Below are 14,795 nucleotides of genomic sequence, written 5' to 3'. Positions count from 1 at the left end.
TTTCTTTTAAAAAGGTTGATCACAAGTTCCCAAATTGCTTCTTTAATCCAATTAACAGTATTTAACCCAAATAATAACCAGCAAATATTTTAAATTTCTGTTTAAACATTGATACAGTCAATCGTTAACTAAATTAGTCGGCAGTTTATTTTCTTTCAACCGACTAATCATTTTATTGACTTTTTATCACAGCTGTAATGTCTACCGTACCTGCATGCCACAAAGCCGCACACCAATAGAGGCAGATGTGCTCTGTTGACACTTGCGAATCTGATGGGCTTTCTTCTCCTCCGATGCGTCATCCCCATGTTGGCGAGTTCCCATCTTCAAGTCTAAAACACATGGTCTTGTGTAGCGCCATGTCAGATTTTCCAAAAGGATAAATTCTGTGAATATGGGTCAAGGATCACACAGCAACAGAGGACATGTAAAGTAACACACAGCGTGTACGTGCTTATATTAACATTCAAGAACCGTCCCTCTTCACTGCAGCCGTTCATTCATGAAAGGATACTGTATTGGTTCCGGTGCTTTGCATTCTCCTTCATCCTCTGCAGATGCTGCTGGTGACATTTAAGACTCCAGGGGTTGTGTTTGATCTGTGGCACAACATTGCCCTTCTCCAGGCTGAGGTAGAGAACCTCCGCCTGCTTCTGCTGCTGCATCTCGTCACGATTATAACTGCAAAGGTCACAACAAGAGAAAAAAGGTCAGCTAACGTGCTACAGAACATATTCATGAAGTGTCTTGTTGTTTATGAAAGAGCACCCTAACCTCATGATCTTATCTTCTTTACGGCTGTGTCGAGCTCGGTCTTTGCCGTAGTTGTCATTGTCCAGGAGCAACGTGGACTGTTTCTTGTTGCTCCACTTCAGCATCTTGGTCTTGGGCTCGCAGTCTGATGAGGGATCTTTGTTCTCCAGGTCCCCCGATTCACTGTGGAGGGGGTAGGCAATGAGGCACAAGTTCCCTTCCTCATCCTCTTCGAAACTGACTGACACTACACCTGAGAGCGGGTGAGAAGGGGCAGCAGAGAGTGGTTATGAGTATTTTCATGGCCATTTATCCAATAACCTCAAACACATATCCACATAAGATAGTGAGACATTCATACAGCCATCTGCACAAACATACATTACATTAACATGCTATATGGAGGTTGAAGATGGAAGATGAAAGCAGAACATTGTTAGAAACAACATATGTCACAGCAAAAACAGCGTTGATATGACTCATTATTGAGGAAACAAGAGACACAAAACACCACGCAAGACCAAAAATGTGTAAAACCAAGCAGGACCATTTATTGAACAACTGATAAACATCCTCATGAAACACAAACAATGACTCATAATTCAGAGCTTCAATCAGTCAGCAATGACATGAGGAAATGATGTACAACTGTCTTTCCATACAAACAACATACATAGAATAACAGCTCAGTAAGCCACAGAGAAGGATTGCATAATCACATGACCAATAATCACTGAGATACCATGATTCAGTGTCAATAAGATGTGACACAGATCATAATACAGGCCTTAAATGAAACAAGAACTGAATCAACTCTTGTTGTTTTACAGTTTGTTTAGAGGCATCAACACCAGAGACACTGTACTTAAACGCTGACATGATCCACTAACAGGCGCTCCAGTAGTACCCACTCCGGCCCAGCCCCCACTAAAGCTCCCTAAAAGGGCCTGTGTGTCGCATGCCTCTGTGAGGGCTGGGGGAGGTGTTGCACTGAGAATAAACATCACAGCTGCAGCAGCTGATACAGATAAACCACAGACAGGAAGGAAACTGATCGAGAGAGAAAGTCACAGAGATATGGACGCAGCATCCGCGTCTATACATTCAGCATCCAACAACACTAGTGATAATTGTACATATTTTAAATACAGCCACTGAATAACAGAGAATATGAAAGGCAATGTACTCTGAGAACAACATGATCAAACACAGCCGATGCTTAAAATGCTTTTGTAGAGTCTTTGCATGTTAAATGACGGGCCTGAGGACCCAGCATCCACGTTTCTTCCGCAGCCTGGCTGATGTCATGTGCGCTGACATCACCATCCTGCAGGAAGGCCCAGCCTCTCAGGACTGTCCTTATGGGCTGCGCCGTCCACTCACGGCTGCACTGTCATCACACCACCTCAGTGAGTGTGGGAACCTGTGAGTCACTCGGACTTAATTCACGAGGAGGGCTCATAAACTGGTGCATCGATTGAGATTTACAGCCTGATGAACATAAATCGACCATCGTATACTAGCAACGTTGGTGGAGTTGCTGATTGTTATCAACATCTATTGTTTTATTAGGTTCAGGAGTTCTAGTAGTCCAATCCTTGTTAGGAGTATGAACTTCTTGTTCATTCTCATTACAGGCCACTGCAAGGTTTGCCTGCAACCATTAGATATTGTGTTTTGAGGTATGCAAGAGACAGACAAGCGTCACTGCTGATGTCACTGTTCATGAAGGCCCCAGACGTACTCTACTATCTTATCTCCAAATCCCACTGCCCATGAGGGTCTTTTTATAGTCCCACGCTGCATTACTGAGGAGTCAGTTACCACGCGTGCGTCTTACCTCTGTCATTTGACCGCCTAAAGACGTCTGTGTCAGTGTGTTCTAGGCTCGTATGCATCAGTGGGTGAAACCGTGAGAGGCTGTGGACCTGGACGCCACCAGGAAACATGATATTCCAATTAAAAGCATGTGTGTCAGTGAAAATGTGTATCGGTGTCCATGTTTCTGTGGTGCACCTGGAACCAGACCTGTAAATCTCCTCAACTGACTTGTGAATTGCTCCCCTTGCGATCTGTCCCATTTATTTTTGATCCATGAGGAAATCTATTTCATCTTGAAACCAGAGCCATCTTGAATGACAGACACGGCACTTGAAAGGCCTCTGGCCACTCATCCTCCTGGCAGGTAGTCAGGCCTTCAGCTCGGATGCTACTTGAACCCTGTGGTGCCTGCCAATTGCTCCGATAGGAGAGGCACTGTACGAAAGTCACATTATGAGGCCACTGAATACAGTGATGTATCTATCTATAGATGTGAGAATACATTTTGGTGTATGTTGTTGTGTACATCATGTACTCTGAGCCCTTGCATCCACACTGTACCCTGAGCCCTTGCATCCACACTGTACCCTGAGCCCTTGCATCCACACTGTACCCTGAGCCCATGCATCCACACTGTACCCTGAGCCCATGCATCCACACTGTACCCAATGCAAAATAACATCCTTATGATCTGCACAGATGTATTAAAATCAGCCAATAAAGCATTATACAGTGTATCACAAGATGTCTGCACAAACACAAAGAAAAAGAAGCACAGGATTGAAGCTAGGTACCAAAACATCACCACACATGCGCTGTTCTGACACACATCTGGACACATCCTCCAGGTCTTACCTTTATACTGAGGGGTGAACTTCCTCACTTCAGGGGGGAGGCTCTTGTAGAACTGGTGCTCCCGGGGAATGAGGGGCTTGCAGATTGTTTGTTCCCCAAATCGTAGCACACAGGAGTGGCCTCCCACCTGGTGCACGAATGGCTCAAGCATCACCCCTTTTCCGGGATAAGGAGTCCCGTCCGCCTGCATCAGGGCTTCCAGAGCGGGACTCATCCTCACTCCGCATCGGATAACTGAGCTGGGGGGACCCACGTCGGTCGGGAGGCAAGAAGCACGGCCGCTCGTCTGGCTCCCTATCCTCAAGCTCTTTCCTCTGTGCTCGCACGGGGGCGCTACTGGTCTCCTGCTCGAGAGCAGCAGTGAAAAACAAAGGGCTGGACAGGAAGGACAGAGCCAACAGCGACGAAATCCCTTATTTCCTCGCTTTTCCTTATCTGAGGACAAATTATAAAACTCCTCCGTTGGTCCGGATAATCTCCGTGTTTGTATGTGTAATAATAAATGACATTTACAGCCTGAAAACTGCCACAACGTCCTCATGTAAGGTCAATTTCCGCTGTCCTCGACGTCTGGCTGTTACCGAAACTGACGACGAAGCTGATCCTCCAGCTAGAAAAACAGCACGAGCAGGAAGCAAGTCCCGCCTCTCCCCACGAGCAGCCAATCACAGAGCCGGAGCTGTCGCTGGGAGGAGACAAGGCACCTAGGAGAGGATCAAGCAGATCAAGCAAACAAAGAGGAAGAGGAGAAAACAGGGGGGAGGGGAGAGCAGGAAAAATACTAGACACAAAAACACAACATTGACGGCATTTCTTGCAAGTTTCGTCCTTCCTGTTATCCTACAGACAGGCTCTCGGGTGGATTTTAAGTTTCATCTTGTTCTTGAGACATTAAATATCCTTTTCAGCAGACTGCATTTAAAAAAATAAAGGCAAGAAGGTGTTTTGAATTGCACACATTGCCGTTTCTTTTCAACTCATGTTTTCAAATGAGATCAAAACTGAAGGATGTGTTTGGGTGGCATACCTGCTCATAGTGGATTTCAACTATTAAATCAATGTAATTGTACCTTTGTGTATTTTTAACATCCATATAGGCCTACTTGCAAAATATCTTGTATACTAGCCTTGAGGGTGCAACACGTAAGAACTTTAGTTGGAAGCATTAAAAAGTGAACTAAAATGATCAACAGCATGTGAAGTTATAAAAGTTTCTACATCAAGACATCTATTTATTGTGTTGCAGAGGCATCTATTGAAGTTAGCATGTGAATCAGCTAACCCTGGCTTTTGTACCATCGGTGTCAAAGCCAATAATCCCCTAACGCTCCAAGCTCCCAGTCTGGACCACTAGATGGACAGCTAACAGAGCTAACTCAAAGATGTTACATTAAATCTGGACAGTGTTCATTCCTATGAAAGCTGCTCTGTGGTGTTTTGAAGCCAAAAGAGCTCGACTTCCTGGGTATGAAAATACCTGGATCTTCCATGTTGTGCGGCCCACAAAGCATGCTCACTAGAGACTTGTGCCAACCAAGCCGGCTAACTTCTGGTTTACTGCCCAGCTAGCTTGAATGGGTATAATATAATGTAATCGTATGGCTCCTCTAGACTTTCCAAATTTTAGTGGACAGAATGGCTCTAGTTATGACAGTGAAACCAGTAATTTCGTGGGGGTTGTGACGCTCAAAAATATTAATCCACCGTTTTACAGATGCCTCTTTCACAATTATATGGAAGCTTGTGGAAAAAAGTATTATTTGGCATCACGTGATGATGTAATTACAGGGTTTGGCCACTATGAAAACTGGCTTTAAAGCCTGTTGCTCATCCTGGGGGCTTAAGCTAACTAGCTACAGTTAGCTGTAGTTAGCAGTAACTCTGGTGATATGCTGCCCCCTATTTGTTCTGACTATGAATTGGACAGCTGACCAAAAATAGGGCTGCATTAAATCTTCATAAAATTCATACTACAAAAATTAACTGCCCTTGTTATGGGGACAAAGCATTTTTGCCCGGGGGGGGCGACACCCGTTCCGAAGGACCGCCATTCCAACTGTCCGACCGGGTTATGGTGAAGGAATGGTGACCTTTTTTCAAAAATAATTAAGGGCCGGCATTCCGAAACATGAAAGTGAACGTTCGGAATGGCGGCCCTTCGGAATGCCACCCTGGACCCTTTTTGCCCCACAGGGAATTTTTGTGTTGCAGTTGTCACCTTGAAAAATATACACTTGCACTGACAATTGCATGTCATTGCAAGTGATGTTGATGTACACTGTGGCGACAGTTGAGCCAGCTTTTTTGCTGACCAGACTGCACTGAAAAAAAAAATGTCACTTCAAAAATGAGTTGAGTAGAAGGTATTTTTTTGTTTGTAATAAGTAAAAAGAATCCGCCAATGAAACAAGTGAAAATTGTCCAAAGGCAAGTCCCATTTATCTTGCTATAATGCTACTTTCTTTAGGTGGCTTTGATGTTATTGATGGTGTGAACACAAGCTAATTTATCAGTGTGAATATACTATTTTTTTACCTGCTTTAAGACTGATTGTGCTGAATTGTGTAACACACAAACAAAGAAGAGCTGTTTTACAAGTTATCCCATCATCATCATCCCAACATCACATATTGAAGAACAACATCCTTTTACAACATAACACACATGCCAGAGGCAGATATCTGAATTCTTGGCTGCTGATATAAATAGAGCCCTGATAGCAATCATTTTTGGCATCCATTATTGAATTTTGTTTGAAGGGAGAACATTGCAAGACAATATGTTAACTACATTACTGGAACATTTCTCTGTAAAGCCCTTGGCCTAGTTTTTCCAGAGACAAACATCTTTACTTTAGGCTGTCATATATGAAAACATACTGCATGAATAGTAAGGACTTAAACTGCAAGTTAAAATGCAGGTTAGCTAGATTAGCTTCACTTTGGCTCAGTGTAAAGTAAAAGGTCATTGCTCACCCAACAAGCTTCAGATGTAGAGACCAAACAGGAAATTTCTCTGTGAGTGGCAGTCGACCTAATGAGTCTGACTGGTGTGCCAGGCCAGACAAAGCTGAGGTACTGTAGGCAAGCTTAGGTCACTGGACATTTACAGCCTAATCACGCACTAATCTCTGATGTTCCAGTTCTGCACTGGGATTACAAATGGGAAGAAAGGATCCAGACACAGGCAAGGAAGGGATTACATTATCAGCACTTAAACAGGGCACCCACTCTTCTCCTCCTACTGGTCTCACAGGTAGGGGCTCCCTGGTGGCCTAGTGTGAAATGTGGAACAAAAGAAGAGAAGAGATAGAGTGTGCGTAGAGCAATGTGTGTGATTGTGTGTTCGGAGTTACACACTAGGTTTCCCAGACGTCCTGATCCCAGGATCAACAGAACAATATTGTGTTAATCATGCCAGTCCATCTTTCGGGAGAGAAAACCGTGGCCGTGTCGCATTACCGTGTGAAGGTTTTACTTGTGTGATTGCAAAGGTGTAGAGTGGGCCTCAATACTGTGGTCAGGGATAAACTAGTGTGTTTCTGTGTGTGTGTGTGCTCTAAACTTTGCAACATCATGGACCCTTAGTTTGATATAAAGAAACCCAGACATCTAATTCTAATATATATACATCTCATTACCCTTTATCAAGGTGCTAATACAAACTGTGATAAAACATTAAAGATAAGAAATAAGATAGATTTATCTATCTAGATGTGTTGAGGGTGGAGGGGGACCCAGTGAAGAATGCTGGCGGGGATGAGCTCCGAAATAGACACCAGAACCGGAGCCAGGTGAGTGGGCAACGGAGCCAGACTGAGCTGTCTCTACGGATATCATGACAGAGGCAAAGAGGTCAAGAGGACGCTAAAGGACGAAGATAAGAAATGAAAGAAAGAGTGACTGAGCAAGAAGGCGACCAACAGTAAATCTTGGATTGGCATTTAGTAGTTGGCGAGAGCTTCGTGAACTAAAAGGCCACAAGACAAGCTGGACTTGTTGCTGTTGGACTTCAGAGTAAGATTAGCTGGCTTGCTAAGTTAAATGTCTTGTTTTGTTGCACCTACTTGATGTTTGACTGTGTTAGCAAACATGTTGACAAGTACCATGTTATAGCCAAACAGAATACGTGTTTATGGCACAAGTTTTTAAGTTACAACGTTGTTATGACGCAGCTGAGTTTTGTTTGTAGATAGCATAGCTTTAAACTCTTCAACCATGTTTCTTTGGACACTAAAATTCATGACCTTAGAGTATGAAAGATCCAAGAAAGCGTGTGTTCATGTGTGTGAGTTGAGGTCTTCATAGCCTAGTTACCCCGGCCTCACTGATGCGTCACTGTTATGTCAGCTTAGCTCGGCTCTACCCTCTCATGTCATGGGTCCATGCCCCAGGACAATAGGCCCAGGCTGTGCCACAAGGCCCTCAAGTCAGCTATGAAACAGAGCAATGATGCAACATCCAACAACCTCCTCCATGCACATTGTATAATTCAAGGCCTTCTACAAACACAGCAGGCATTGTGAACTCCACCCACCGGAGAGGTGGCAGAAGTCTCTTGAAATCCAGCGTTTTACAAATGCATCTTCACATAAAGAGAAAATTGAGAAATTCCTTGTCATTTCAATTCATTTAAATCCAGTATACCAGACATGGTACTTCGAGATGCACCTTAGAAATTAACCAATATTTCAATACTGACCTCATTACTGACTGATCACTTCACATTAAATATAGGTTCTGACAATGCCATTGTAAATTTCCTGCTATCACTTATGACTCAGTATGTCCCTGGACTGATAAGAAGTTTTCCGGATTCCCAATTTGAATTTGGTAAAAAGAAAGAGTTGGTATTGGAATGGTACTCAGCAGAGAAATAGCATAAGCCTAAGATCAGTATTGGGAAAGAAACTTGGATCAGTGCAACACTGGAAAGGTGAGGTTTAGTCAACGCATAGGGGAATCAATAATTAGCCTACCAAATCAAACCATTACTGACTTTGTATGTTTTGTGTGTCTGTACTATACTGTACTGTAGTGACCTAGAGAGCATGAGCCATCTCGCTCTGCCATGTCACCACCATGAGCTTAGGGATCACTCTCGCCGATCACTCATCCGTTGGTGGTTTGGCCCAGTTTGTCAAATGGATTATTCTGTATATTGTATAATGGATGACTGCTCAATCTAGGTCTGTTTTCTATGGGAATGATTGGGACTGTCTCCCACACAGTGGGTGAGACAGTCCCAATGGTTCCCATAGAGGAGCTCAGGGAAGCGGCTGTGACATTCTCTTTAATGTAGGTGGGGAAGAAAAACTTCTATATACATTTGGCAAACAGTTGGTCTTCATTCTTGAGATGTTTTCTCTTGAAAAACTGAAGAAATACCTTTTGAAAACATTCTCTCATAAATCTCACCTCTGTGTCGCTTGTCAAAGTTATCTATTGACTTGTTTACCTCTTTGAGGTGTTTAAAGCTCTAACAGGGTCATTTCAGCCTCCTGAGGCAAATACCCCAAATGGTACTTGACAGTTGCTATGCCCCCAAGGGGCAACAATGATGCTGGACTGGAAAACCAACTTCGAAAAGTGACACAAAGGTGAGATCTATGCTGTGTTGGAAGAGGTTTTTTCAGGCAGCATTTTTCGGTTCGATATAATAAAACAGTTCAAAGATGAAGACTGTTTGGTTCCAGACTGGTCTACAGTATTGTAGGCAATATCAAGGCCTAGTCATGGACTTTAAATGGACTTCTTTTCCATCAAGATAATAATGAGTGAAGGACTGTACAGTTACAGCACAGTACAGCCAAAATTGGGGGTAACATTTGGCTGTGAGGCAGGGACTGCTTCAAAATTCCTGAGTGGGGGAAATCACAACAGTGCTATACTGCCAACTTGACATCCAATTTTCCACTGAATCCAAAAGCCCTCCCCCTCATTCCTAGACACGTGAGGAAGTGAAACATGGGCGAGTAGGACAGCCTGCTACAGAGAGGGGATGGGCCCATATGCTCCTTCATTTAGGCTACGGGCAGCTCAAGCAAATCTCACTGTGTTGATAGTGATGAGTGTTGCTGGCACTCTGACACCAATGCTATGTCAAGGACAGACTTGTTTACTCCTACGTTCCCCACCACCACCCACATCATTCCCTATGCCTTTCCCCTTATTTACAATGGAAAGAAAGGCTCATCTGATCACGAGACAATGACTGGACAATCAAAGCACCTGTTTGTCTTCTGGTGTATCTTCCAACATCATAAAAACGTATCAGCATTTATCTCGATCACTTATCTCATGTCTTTTGAACTGTCAAGACTTGTTTTTTACGAATAACATTCTCAATGGAATTTCTCTTTTTCTGTCTATTATTCTTCAATCAAAAGACAGACAAGGGCAGATTGCTGTGCTTGCATCAACAAAACAAGTAATACAACAAACATGATGACCCTCGGACAGTAATGAGGATGTTTGGCTGCACGGTAAATGCAATTGTAAAACGTGAGCAAGGGCAATATACAGTAAGTAAACAAATAATAGTGAGGATATGACTTCCTCCATTGATGCCGCACATTTTCAAGTGATTATCGAAACCTGAGGCTGAGGCAATAAACCTGCTCACAGCCAAGAGTCAGGGTATGTCAGATACTAGCCTATTGTGTGTTGTTTACACAGGGAGGAGGTAACAAAAGCAGCTGAAGAGCGATAAAACAGTGATAACAACAGGGGCAGCACGTTTTAGATAAAGTGTGTTATTTTGATGCCACTGGTCTTCAAGGTAAGTTGAAAGCTAATGCATATTTGGTAATGTGAACTTGTATTTCATAGTTGCTAGTAGGCCTAGATGTGTCAGCTGCTTTGGTGATAGCTTTCCTTTACTTTCCCAGACCATGGCTTTGGAGAGCACCTGAGCAACCTCACAAGTTTAACTCCAGATTCTTCAAGTGCATTGACACATTCCTCAAGTGCATTCCTGAAGCTCATTAAATTGTAACACGTGCCACAGTGGTCTATGACCGGAGGGGGGAAGCTATTGGCTTGGATGATCCCCATAAACCAACTTCCTCTAGGTTATGGGCAGTTGCAAAATTGGAAATGCAACTACGTAATCTGACATAACAAACTCACGTTCACTTGAAAACACTGATACTGCAGAAACAAACTGGAAATCTACTGCATATCATGTGCATACGAGTGAAAGTTGAGAACCTTCTGGCGTTGTGCCAACATAAGCTATAGGTGGTGTATGTAGTCGTGGCAGGAAAGCCCCTAACAAACTGACAGGGATAAATGCATGCAGTCACAAGATGCCATTGATTGCAGTGTTTAAAATCGCCGCAGCCTCCTCAGGTTGTTGAAGATAATACCATGCGATCAGCCTGTCAGTGAACAACCAGCGAGACCCTGACCCACTTTAAAGGAAGCAGCTGACTGCTTCTCTTAAGTCCACAGGGGGCAGTTCTTGTTCAAGGTGGGACCCCGACAGGATTTCTGTTTGTAAACAGACATGCTACACTGTAATGTGAGGCATGGGGACTTTTTGAGGAGAAAAGATGAAGTGTATTGGCAAACAAATCGCCGGGAGTGTCACAGTTCATGTTTCTGTCTATTGTGCGGGGCCATCGCTCACGTGCATGTGTGGAAAATAGTGAAACGTGTTCAAGTGTCTGAGTGTGTTGGCCCAGTTTCTACACCCAGTAGATCGATGCACTAGCTCATCACCATGGGAACAGTCCCGAGAGGACAGCATGTATGTGAGCAGTGTGGGAAGAGATATTGGAGGTTTCATTGGGTTGTGGTAAGTTCGGGCAGGACGCAGACTGGTTTAGGAAAGCAGGGTTTACCTATCCAGAAAGAACTGTAAGGCGAACATAATATTCAAACTGAGTGATGTTTAATTGATTCCAGATTAGTTGATTCCAAAAAAGTTGGGACACTTGGTAAAATGCAAATATTACAAAAAGAGGTGCGGCCATGAAGTAATATCGTTTATACGATCATGTGGTACACAAAGTGGTGAGCCTCATGTCATTCTTGCTTGTGAACGAGGAGGATTCGAGGATCATACCTAATCATTATACTATCGCGTGTGACCAATAACCTGTTTACCTGTAGACTGTTCCAACATGTGTTTTTGGAGCATTCCACAACATTCCCAGTCCTCTGTCGGCCCTGTCACAACTTGTTTCAAATATGTTACATGCTCAAATTCAGAATAAGCATATATTTACAAAAATTAAACAAGTTGATAAGGTGACACATTTGTTTTGTTGTTTTAAATTGAGTATATGTAACAAAGGATTAGCAAGTTATCACATTCTGTTTTACACAGCGTCCCATCAGGACACATATCACACGGCCTCAGGTTATACATAGCCCCAGCGGCTCCTGTCTGGTGGTCTGTTATAGCTCTGCTGACACATTTTTACACACCTTCAACCTGCCAAATTATCCACCCCCCTCTTCAAACTCACCCTTGACTTCTGACCTCCAACAGAAAACTAAGAGTGGGGTGTTGTCCATTGATACATGATGCCTGAGCTCTGATTTCTCCAAAAATTGGGTCAGGTTGAATGTCCCTTATCCAGGATCTGGGTGGCCATGCAGGTTCTGACTGCATGTGGCCTTTGGGTACCGTCCAAGCCGCCGCACCAAGTCTCTTCCACGTGCTCGGCCTCAGACAGGCTCCCGCAACCCCGCCCCCCTGCTGCCCCACATCCTGTCCGTCTGTCTGCTTTCACGTCGTCCACATCCCGTCAAAGTGGTCAAGTGCACCAGAATGAATCGGCTATAGCTTGTGCAGCCTTTCACACATCTGCTTTGCAGCTCATTGCAAATAATTTCATCTTTATAGGAAAATCATTCCAAATTATTCTGAAATCATGTTTTTAAAGCTGCATTATGTAGTTTTAGGGATGACATTTTAATCAAAAGGAGAAAGATCTTCATTGACTGACTTTTTTCTGCCTAAACAAACTGAATAAACAAACTGACCTAAAAGGACAACAGATACTGTTTTACTTTGTTTATATGTGGCGGACCCTGCCACCTTCCTAGCTTCAGACAGTGTTGTGAAGACCTTATTTTCCTCTGAAAACAAGCACAACACAAACAATAATAATAAAAATAAACTTCAAATATCCAATATTTAATTCAAAGAAAATGTAATAGATATTTATAGATTATTGTAAAATATAGAAAGTCTGTCCATGTCTGTTTGTTTTTCTTTCAATCAAACAAAGTTACCTTTCGCCACAGTGATCCTTGTTCGGTGACTTCTCACTGTACCCACAGTCCAACTAACTGTCAACGCCTCCGCTATTTAGGAGCCGGCTGCAGTACTCATATAGTTCCCCTAGAGTAACAAACACACACACACACACAGCTCAGGGATAAATCAAAGCAAGATGTAAACTCAAAAATATTTTCAACACATGCATACTAAAAACAGGCCGCTTCAATCACAGAGCCTACTTCCCTGAGAGGAATAAATAAACATCTTTATCCCTTATTGAAATGCGAATCAACTTCATGCAAATGAACATTCAGTACACAAACTGTGGTCACAAGTTTAAAACCAAGAGGTCACTGTCCTTCTTTACCCAGTCAACACAGGTAAACTGCACAGGCCTTATGCAAAACAGATCAACAAAACACAAGTTTGTGGTTTGGTGGTGGTGAAATAAGCACTAATTCAGCCATTTAACAAAGTGTGGGGTATAAATTTGTTTTTACAAGATACAACTCAGTGCTGAGTTTACATCTGGATACAGTCCAATACTGACAGAGGGCATACAGTAGAGTGCTGAATGCCTGAAAACCTTGGTGGGCGGAGTATGTTGGGAGAAAGAAAACAAACTTCCTAACCTCATGGCCTACATCAGTTTTTCTTCATCAGGGTGCAACGTGCAGCTTTATCTCTAGTATCTTCCCTGCAGCTTTCTCAAAACACGGGCGTTAATAGACAGCAACGGAGACTCGTAAATACAAGCAGCTGTCAGCTTTGAATTGAAACTCACAAATCTAGTTTCATGAATACAATCTGTAGGTTTGCAATGGAGTGAATGAGTTAAAATGACACGATGTGAGTTATAGCCGTGCAGGGCTCGAAGTACCCTGTACATTAATGGGTTCCATATGACCCAAGCATGCAGAGGGAGGGCAAAAAAAGGTCTGATTTATATAAACAAAACCACTCCTCCTGCTCTCCGCGTGCTACACAGGATGTCACGTGGAGTCCAAGACTGCCAAAATCTAGAACCATAATATTTTGATTTTCATGCATGCGCACACACACACACACACACACACAATATAAATTCTGTCTGAGCTCAGACCCGTGCACGTTGACGATACAGCCCAAAACAAACAGAGCAGGGAGACATTTACCAATCAAGGACTTTCATGAAACTGAAGTTCATCGGATCACATGAAAGCACTGGTGGTGGTTAAAACATTTAAACTGAGCTTTAAAGAGTGTCCTAAAATCTAAAAATCCCTAAATGTATCACTGTCCTCTGCTCTTTTAAAGTTTTTGCGATACACAAGACACTGTACAAGATTAAACGTAGCAGAAAATGGATGTTCAGGCGGTTTACTTTTGCATCTGGGACACTACACCTGCTTGTCTCTGCAGTTCAGATAAATGAGTAGACATAAAATGCTAGCTTTGTTTATTTTTTTTTGCACTGACACAGAACTTGCCGGTGGCGAGTAAAAAGTGCAAGTCTGATCCTTTTTTAGGTGCAAAGGTCATGGACATGGTCTGACTGTCAAGTGCGCGTTGTTGTACACCAGTTCCCTTCTTCCAGGAAAAGTGGGATAAACATCATCTGTTAAAAGTCAGACTCAAGACTCCTCCCCACTTGGCTGTACATAGAGAGGGTGTTTTTGTTTTCAGTCTGCAGATGTAAGGGCTTTCGGAGTTCCCTCACATATCAGTGGTGTGTGCAAATGTGGTCTGGGCGTGTGTGTGCATGAGGGGGGAAGGAGTGAACATAAGTCCTGTGTGCTCCCTCTGTGTTATGCAACAGTCCAGCGAATCGGGTCCAACTTAATTTAAACCCCATGACATTTAGTGACAAAGTACAGGCTGTGAGACATGCAGCCATACTTTCACAACCAATTTCACACTGACCATAAAATCATGGAGTATCTAGTTAGTGTCTAGTATTGCAACCGTTATTATTGGTTGTAAATGCAAAAAGCGTCCGCAAACATTTGCTCTTCCATGAACAGAAGTCTTTATTGGTGTGAGTGCTGATTCAGCATTCAGGGTTGTTTCTAGTCAAGTTGTTAGAGTCTGTTTCACAAGTTAACACACTCTGTTAAAACCTCTGGCTAAGTGGTTAAAATCCTGTTGCT

At 43.2% G+C, this 14,795-nt stretch overlaps 1 protein-coding gene across 1 annotated transcript in view; it reads right to left on the bottom strand.

The window, feature by feature from the left end:
- ip6k2b (inositol hexakisphosphate kinase 2b) overlaps positions 1-14,795 on the bottom strand; it is a 36,493-nt gene that overhangs the window by 1,874 nt on the left and 19,824 nt on the right. Inside the window, exons 2-5 of the mRNA XM_084349523.1 lie at positions 3,430-4,133; positions 775-1,006; positions 515-681; positions 211-386 (exon numbers count right to left, since the gene is read on the bottom strand). Of these exons, the coding sequence (XP_084205649.1) occupies positions 211-386; positions 515-681; positions 775-1,006; positions 3,430-3,970 (1,116 nt within the window). The 5' untranslated portion in view covers positions 3,971-4,133. The remainder of the gene's footprint in view (positions 1-210; positions 387-514; positions 682-774; positions 1,007-3,429; positions 4,134-14,795) is intronic.

The sequence above is a fragment of the Pagrus pagrus genome (genome assembly GCF_965226575.1).
Source record: "Pagrus pagrus genome assembly, chromosome: 3".
Classification (NCBI taxonomy): Eukaryota; Metazoa; Chordata; class Actinopteri; order Spariformes; family Sparidae; genus Pagrus; species Pagrus pagrus.
This window is presented reverse-complemented; position numbering and strand designations above follow the sequence as displayed.